The sequence below is a fragment of the Chrysochloris asiatica genome, unplaced genomic scaffold (assembly GCF_000296735.1).
Source record: "Chrysochloris asiatica unplaced genomic scaffold, ChrAsi1.0 scaffold00015, whole genome shotgun sequence".
NCBI lineage: Eukaryota > Metazoa > Chordata > Mammalia > Afrosoricida > Chrysochloridae > Chrysochloris > Chrysochloris asiatica.
Window position 1 is genome coordinate 15,050,334 of NW_006408533.1, and position 9,148 is coordinate 15,059,481.

The window sequence follows — 9,148 nt, forward strand, 5'->3', positions numbered from 1 at the left end:
CAGAGAACTTCTAGAGGTTCAAGCTGGATTCAGAAGAGGATGTGGAATGAGGGATATCATTACTGACATCAGATAGATCTTGACTAAAAGAATACCAGAAACATGTTTACCTGTATTTTATTGACAACACAAAAACTTTTGGTTGTGTGGCTCATGACAAGCTACGTGTAACATTGCAGAGAATGAGTATTCTGGAACACTTAATTGTGTTCTTAAGGTACCTGTACACAGACTAAGAGGCAGTTTTTGAAAACAACAAGGGAACACTGAATGGTTTAAAATTAGGAAAGGTGTGTCCTAAGGTTGTATTCTTCCCCCATAATTACTCAATCTGTTGGTTGAGCAAATAATCCAAGAAAGTGGATTATATGATGAAACGTGTGGCATCAAGATTGGAGAAAGACTCATTAACAACCAGCAATATGTAAATGATACAACCTTGCTTACTGAAAGTGAAGAGGACTTAAAATAATCACTGATTATGATAAAAAAACCACAGCTTTTGGTATGGGTTGCACCTCAATGTAAAGAAAAAAAAATTCTCACCACTAGACCAATGAGTAACATTATATTAATGGAGAAAAGATTGAAGTTGTCAAAGACTTCATTTTGTTTGAATCAACAATCAACTTTCATGGAAGCATCAGTCAGGAAAATCAAATGACATAATTGCATTAGACAAATCTTCTGCACCAGAACTCTTTAAAGTGTTCAAGAGTAAAGATGTAAGTTTGAGAACTGAGGTGCCTCTAACTAAAGTAATGGTAATTTCAGTAATCTCATATGTGAAAGTTGGACAATGATTAAGGAAGACTGTAGAAAAATTGATGCATTTGAACCACGGTGTTGGAAGACTGCCAAAAGAACAAGCCAAATGGTGTTGGAAGATGTACAGCCAGAATGTTCCCTGGAAGCTAGGATGGTCAGACTTCCTTTCCCATACTTCAAATATATTTTCAGAAGGAACCAGTACCTGGAGAAGGACATCCTGTTTGGTAAAACAGAGAGTAGGAGAAAAAGAGGATGACCCCCAACAAGATGGATTGGCACCATGGCAGCAGCAATGGACACAAATGTTGCACTGATTATGAGTTTGCAAAGGACTGGGAAGTGCTTCATTCTGTTGTACATATGGTTGCTGTGAGTGTACCAACTCAGTGGCACTTAGCAACAATAATATGCAGATGATGCAACCTTGCTTGCTGAAAGTGAAGAAGACTTGAAATACTTATTGATGAAGAAGATCAAAGACCACAGCCTTTGATATGGGTTGCACCTCAATGTAAAGAAAACAAAAATCCTCACCACTGGACCAATAAACATCCATATAAATGGAGAAAAGATTGAAGTTGTTAAAGACTTCATTTTTCTCAATTCAAACATCAACACTCATGGAAGCAGCAGTCAAGAAATCAAATGATGAATTTCACTAGGCAAATCTGGTGCACAAGTGCTCTTTAAAGGTTGAAGAGTAAAGATGTCAGTTTGAAGACTAAGGTGTGCCTAACCCAAGCCATTGTATATTCAATAACCTCATTTACATGACAAATTTGGACAGTGAATAAGACAGACCACATAAGAAGTGATAGATCTGTGTTGTGGTGTTGGGGAGAATATTAAAATAACCATGGAATGACAAAAAAAGAAAAACCAACCCAGATCTGTGTTGGAGGAAGTACAGCCAGAATGCTCCTTGGAAGAAGCCAGGATAACCACACTTTCACACTTCAGACATATTGTTAGGAAGGACCAGTTCCTGGAGAAGGATATTATGTTTGGTATAGTGGAGGGTTGGAAAAAAAGAAGAGTTCCAAGGAGATGGATTGGCACAGAGGCAGCAGCAATGGGCTCAAACATAGCAATAATTGTTAGGTTGGTGCAGGACTGGGCAATGTTTCATTCTGTTGTGCATAGGGTTGTCATGAGTCAGTACTGTCTCGATGGCACTTAACAACAACAAAAAGAACATATATCCTTTACATATATGCTGTGGTTGTTAGCTTTGTTGACATCCTGTATGTGCTATTCAATTAAGCACCCAATTCTGTCCTTTAACCTTACAAATACTTAACTCTATGCTCTTCTCTCCAGCCTATTACCCCATAACAAGATAGGCCCTCATTGTATTCCTCCTCCCATCTTATGTTACTTTATGCCATCCAGTATTAAATCTGCCAGGATGATCTACCTCAAATACAATTTGAGCATGCTGGTTTTTTTTAATTCAACTATGGAGTGAATCCCAAATTTTAATAAAAGTTATCAGAGCCAACCCTAGTCTTGCATCTGCCCGACCACTCTGACATCTCTCTCACTATCTTCTTCCTCAACATGTAAAACCCATATCTCCACACTGATGTTTATACTTGATGAAGTTTTTTACTCCCCATCAAGTGATTATCCCCTATTTAGCTATTAAGAATAAACTCAGGATCCTCTCAAGGCATGATTAGTAGGCCAAGAAGACACTTTGATATGCACATAAATTTCCATATTATTATCTACTTATTTATGTCTGTATTTCTGGCCAGCATTTTAGTTCTTAGTGGCTAAGCTTTTTTAAAATTTTGTTTTAATTTTTTGTCTTATGTGACACTGCAGAATAAAGCACTAGACCAAAAGGTCAGTTTGAACCACAAGGTTCACAGTTCAAACTCACCAGCTAATCCTCAGAAACCCTATACAGGGTCACTATGAGTTGGTGCCTACTCAATGGCACTTAGCAACAACAACAACAACACGTAAGTATCCTAACACTAGGCACATTATCTCTCCTCTACTCTATACAAGATCTGGGCCAAAATATATAACAGGAGAAAGCCAGATATTATAAATCATCAAATTAAAATAATAATGAGCAGGCATATCAACATAGCAAAGACCAAGATAATGTAGTTCCAAAAACCAATCCATTGCTTTTAGCTTTTAAAAAACTATTCCAGTGAAAAAATGGTGTAAAAAACCGATGTTCTCCAATGTAAACTATCACTCAATTTACAATAAAAACTTAGAAGAAAAAGACAATTCCATTACACAGAAATCCTTAAAATAAATATTTTAAAAACCACACTGCTTTATTATATATGAGATTATGTAATGATTATTAGTGGCAATTAAGATTAGTATTTTATAAATCTTAATTTCAATGATAATACTAGTTTTAGTAAAAATTTAAAGAGAAGACTAGTTGGAGAAACATTACTTGAACCACACTGGAATTTAAAAAAACCACACACTATTTATGGAGCGTGAAAATTGAAAGCTATTTGGAACTCAGGCAAAACCCAAATGTACAATAACCACAGTGACACACTAACCCTTGCACAATAATCTCCATACACTGCAGTTATTATTTAGAACATTAGTCTTTGGGGAGATTTACTTAGAATATCTTAGCATATTAAGGAAAAAAATGAAGCTGGGTCACAAAGACTACAAAAAGAGAAAGAAAATAAATCAATGCAATAGTATTTCTAAGCTTATTTTCTGTCCACTAGTGGTCTAGTCCTGGTATGGTACCTTAGGATAAGCACTCCAACTCAAGGTCAGTTTGAACCACAAGATCTATGGTTCAAACTCACAAGCTGCTCCTTAGAAATCCTATACAGGAGCACTATGAATCAGAACTGACTCAAGGGCACTTAACAACAGCAATAACTGTAGTCATAGTCAAAGAAGAGTCCTGGTGTAGTACTGTGGGATAAAGCACTGGACTGCAAGGTCAGTTTGAACTACAAGGTTGGGAGCTCAAACTCACCAGTGCCTCTTGGAAATCCTATACAGGGTGACTGTGAGTCAGAACTGACTCAATGGCATTTAACTAGAATGCATACACACACACAGACACACATATATATATATAAACATTTTTTTCCAAAATGCATATCAAGAACCTTATAGATAAAGACTTCCACCTTTTTGTGTTATCACTGGTGCTTGACACATTTCTGTGATTGTGCCATGTATTTAATTATTTAAAAGGAATACATAAAAAACAGTCCAGCAGAATTCTGTCCCCAATACATGCTTCTAAAACTGTTCACAAATTTCATTCTTTTCTGCCTTCCTTTTTGTTAATTCCTCAGTGTTCACCAGAGCTGACTATATTCTCCTCCTAAAATCTGCTCTCTGCTTAACTTCCATCCACTAAGTTCTTCTAGAGTCAGCTAGCTGCCTGTCCAGCTGCCCCTCAATTTCGGTGCAAGCTGCTCTTCTTTGATCAGTATCACCACCTGTCATGGAGTCTCTTTTCACCTGACATGTCCATACGGCTTTCAATGGCTGAGTTTTCAAAAGTAGGAGGCCAGGACTGTTTTCCAACATGCCTCACATGGGCTTGAACCATCAACCATTTGGCTAGCAGCCAAGTATCTTAACTATTTGCACCACCCAGAGACTCCCTCTTCTTTCTCTAGACCCATCTTCTATATTACCCCTTTTAGCCTAAACAATCTGTCATTTTTAGACATCTATTATTAAGGGAGTCCTGGTGTGGTGCTGTGGGTTAATGCGCCAGACTGCAAAGCCGTTTGAACTGCAAGGTTGGTGGTTCAAGCTCACCAGCTGCTCCTCAGAAACCCTATATAGGGTTGCTATGGGTCAGAGTCGACTCAACGGCACTTAACAACAATAATTATTAAGGTAGAAAAGTAGCTTCTTTTCATTTATTGTGCCCATGGATGTGTTTTAGTGACAACTGTTACTGTAATAATATTGATTGAGTCTTTAAGAGGATAAGAACACACTTGAATCAAATAGAAAAATATTCAATGGACATATAGAATGAAAAAGAATTTTTTTGAAAGTTTAAACTGCATATTGGTAGGGTTATGGCAGGCAGGAAATGAAGGGTTAATTTATTCTGTAAAATATAATACAGAATATAAAATTGTTTGTGTTTTTGTGGTATGGCTTTAAACCATTGTTATCCATGCATTTGCCACAGTCTCCCTCAGGCAGAAGTGCTTAAATGTCTGGTAATGTCTAGTGACTTGCTTGAAAAAGGATAAGACAACACACCCTTCAGGCAAGTCAGAAGATTCAAATGTTTAGCAAATGGAATGCCTTTCAAATTCGGAAATTAATCCAGATTAAGACATTTTACTTTTAGGATTTATGTCAGAAGAACATTCCCTCCCACCTCCTATAATTAATAGGTGGGAGTAGAAGGGGGTAAAATGTGTCTTTCATAAACCCCTTCATGTAATCAAAAATAGATTTTCAAAAATTGCAGAGCAAAGCTACCAACAGGTGCATTTAAACAAATAGAATGAAAATTGTTTGCTTGTTTTTATTTAATTATTTTTGTGTGTGTGTTGTTGTTGTTTTTTAATCAATTGGAGTGAGGGGGCTGTATTCATTCTAATATAAATAATCTGAAAATTTAGAGAATATGTCTGAAACACATTTCTATCTTTTGTATAACACAATTAATGATGAATTACTCCTTCAACAGTTATTTAATTCACCATTTTCATCAAAATCACTGACAGTTACAATTCTACAATGTTCACAGAGTAAATTACTAACATACCCAGATCTATAAAGCAGACTTGAGAATTTAATTGAAACTTTATTGCTACACACACCTATCACCTATGCAGTCTGAGAGAAACGATGTTATTGTTGCTGATGTTGTTGTTAAGTGCTGTTGAATTGGTTCCACGTATAGCAATTCTGTATAGGGTTTCTAAGGAGCAGCTGGTGGGTTTGAACCAGTGACCTTGAGGTTCAAAACAACCTTGAGGTCCAGTGCTTATCCAATGGCACCACACCAGGATTCCAGGAGAGACTAGATGTTTTTATAGTCCAAAGTTATGTACAATACTGGGACCTAAACTTTCATATCTGAGTTCAACAAAGTCCCAGAGACATATATAATGTAAGATTATATTAATGAGAAACTAAATTCCAGTGATTCCGTGTATAAAAACACACTGACTAGTTTGTATGAGGCATAGCCCTATTTACTTGTTGTTAGCCCAGAATTGTTCTGTTTTATAAGGGGCCTTCAAAAAGTTTGTGGGAAAAGTCCATCCTCTTTCATTCCATTTTCCTCCAAACCTCTTGAAGCTCTCATGTATTATATGGAAACATAGTAGCCAAGGTTATGTTTCTTGGTAATGCATGATTGGGGTTTAAAATATGTTTATTGATAATAATCTTTATCTCCAATATAAACATGTATTATTTTTTGCAGCTTTCATGTCCAACTCAGAAACTCTCTAGAATCAACATATGACCTCACCTTGTTTCCATTTTCTCTCGCCTCTCGTTCCATCTTGAGGTCAGACACTAGAAGGTTCTTATATTTGTTTTTTCCATTACTGCTATGATCATCTATTCTGTATTCCGAAGTCAGTTGTGCTGAGAGGGGACTGTCGCTCAGGTTCAGTGGCTGCTCATCCTGCTCCAGCCCAGTTTTGCCTTCACTGTTGGAGTCTCCCATTTCCCTGCTGTGTGCTCCCCCTGAAGCAGTAGAACTGTGCCCCAGAGTCTCATTGCCATTGAAGCTCTCTGCAGCAGAATCATCTGTTGGAAAGAAAGAAATATTTTTTTATTTTAATTATCTTATTAAGTTTTTATGTCAACTTGTATTCCTGAACCACTACTGTGAGTTTGACATTGTGCTGTGTGACATGCAATGCACAATTTCACTCTGGATTAAATTCAGGAGGCAGTCATTATGACTTTGAATCTTATTGTCCAATTTAGGGACCAGAAGACATGAAATACGATAAAAAGTAAAATAGAAGAACTTTTTGAAGGTAAAATAGAAGAATGGAAACTCAAAGTAAAGTCAATTTCACACCAAAGAGAAAAAGATAACTGTCAATTATTTTGCATACATATATGGATATGTATATACATGTATTCCATTAAGACTCTCCAGCTTTGCGGAAATGGAGATTTGGTAAAATGAATGAAGAGTACGCTCCTATTGGGACTGTGCATAAACAGCTAAGAGCTTTCTGGAGAATGATGGGAGTTGTTTCTATCTAAAACATTAAAGGTGATCATAAACTTCGTACCGGCACATGCACTTCTGAGACTTTGGATTCTAAGGAGTGCAATCTTTACGTGTATTTCTGTGCGAGTAAAAGGATATTTATCTCAGTGTTGTTTTAGAAATGACATTAAATTTTCAAAAACTGAGGTTTGGCTTAATACACATTAGAATGGTTAGGAAGTTATGTCGTCATTCAAGACAGTATTCTAAAGACATGGAGAAATGTAAATCATTAAATATTTAATGGAAAAAATTATCTATAAAACAATGTGCTCAATATAACCCCATTTGTAAAAATGCATGCTGATACAGAGGAAAAAGGCTGAAAACACAAAGTCCAAAATGTTATATATTGATTTACTCTGTGTGGCAGTGAATTTTTTTTAATTTCTTAATTATCTATAATTAATATGTATTCACGGGAGAAAGATGAAGCTTTCTACTCTTGAAAACAATTAAAACTTTGGACACCCTATACTGGGTAACTATGAGTCTGAACTGACTCGAATGCACACACTAACAATGTATATTACTTTTCTAATTACAAAAAATGTGAGAAAAAGAAACAAAATAAAGAAGGGAAGCTTATTTAAACAAAATTATTTGACTTCTTCTTGTTGTTAAATGCTGTTGAGTTTGAACCACTGACCTTGCAGTTCACACCAACCTTGCAGTCTAATATTTATCCTACAATGCCAGAAAACTATAAATAATGTTTACATACAACAAAATTAAAATGTTCTTAATTCAGTAAAATCATCTTTATTTATGCAATAAGGATTTTATATTAATTATGATGGGCAAACATCTTTAATTGTTCCCTTTCCTTAAAGTTCTAAGTAAACCATATAAATGTGAGTTTATGATTTTTAGTTGAATTTCAGAATAGTCTTAAGTATGCTTTATTTTAGTGGGAAACAATGAAATATTTAATGCCGTGTGTTTTATTAAGTGGCGCTCTGATATGGTGCTGTAGTTTAAGCACTGGACTGCAAGGTCATTTGAATTCCAAGGTTGAAAGTTCAAACTCACCAGCCGCTCCTCAGAAACCCAACATAGGGTTGCTATGAGTTGGAACTGACTCAATGGCACTTAACAACAACAACAATAATCTATTAAAATTAATGGAAATAATTTAAAAATTCTGAAGAAAGTAATACAAATTGATTTATCTATCTATCATTTATTAAACACAAAGTTGTTGAGTGCCTACTCTGGAATCAACAGTTTAAATATTTGGCATGTAGAATATCTGCCTTCAGTGAGCTCACAGTTAATTAAAAGAGCCAAAACATTCAATTAAAATACAGAATGAAAAGACCTTGCAGCACCTGAAATAAAGATGTCACAAAAGGCATTCTAGGAGACGTTATATATTGAGTCCAGGTCTAAAAGCAGTCTTGGTGTAGGATAAGCACTGGACTGTTAATAGAAAGGTTGTCGTTGTTATGTGCCGTGGAGTCGGTTCCAACTCACAGAGACCCTGTACAGGGTTTCCGAGGCTGTAAATCTTTACGGGAGCAGAAAGCCTCATCTTTCTCCTGCGGAACAGCTGGTGGTTTCGAACTGCTGACCTTGTGGTTCAAACCCACCAGCCACCCCTCCCTCAGAAGCCCTATAAAGGGTCTCTAAGACCTGGAACAGACTCATTGGCACTTAACAACAACAAAGGCCTAAAATGACCTGCCCACAGGTCATAAAAGGTCAGTGAAATAATTTGGTTTGCCGCTGCCAAGGCAACCACAGTTCCAGCCATTACATTGGTGGTAGTGGTATGTCCTGGAGTTGGTTCGAGTCATAGCGACCATGCATATTGTATTCAAGGTTGTAAAACTTTTTGGGAACAGAAAGTATCATCCTTCTCCTGTGGAATGGTTGGTAGTTTCAAACTGCTGGCATTGAGGTTAGCAGGCCAACTCTTAACCACGACAATACCAACGCTCCTTAGGCATCACATTATGTTGTTGTTGTTAGGTGCCACTGAGTCAGTACCAACTCATAGCGACCTTATGCCCAACAGAATGAAACACTGCCCGATCCTGGGCCAACCTCACTACTGTTGCCATACTTGAGTCCATCGATGCTGCCACTTGGCCAATCCATCTTGTTGGGGGTTTTCCTCTTTTTCTCTGACCCTCC

General features: G+C 36.8%; 1 protein-coding gene across 3 annotated transcripts in view; it reads right to left on the reverse strand.

Annotated features, from left to right (window-relative positions):
* NOL4 (nucleolar protein 4) overlaps positions 1 to 9,148 on the reverse strand; it is a 509,886-nt gene that overhangs the window by 190,914 nt on the left and 309,824 nt on the right. For all 3 annotated transcript variants that reach the window (XM_006835051.1, XM_006835050.1, XM_006835052.1), the window contains exon 6: positions 6,248 to 6,531. In XM_006835051.1, the coding sequence (XP_006835114.1) occupies positions 6,248 to 6,531 (284 nt within the window). The remainder of the gene's footprint in view (positions 1 to 6,247; positions 6,532 to 9,148) is intronic.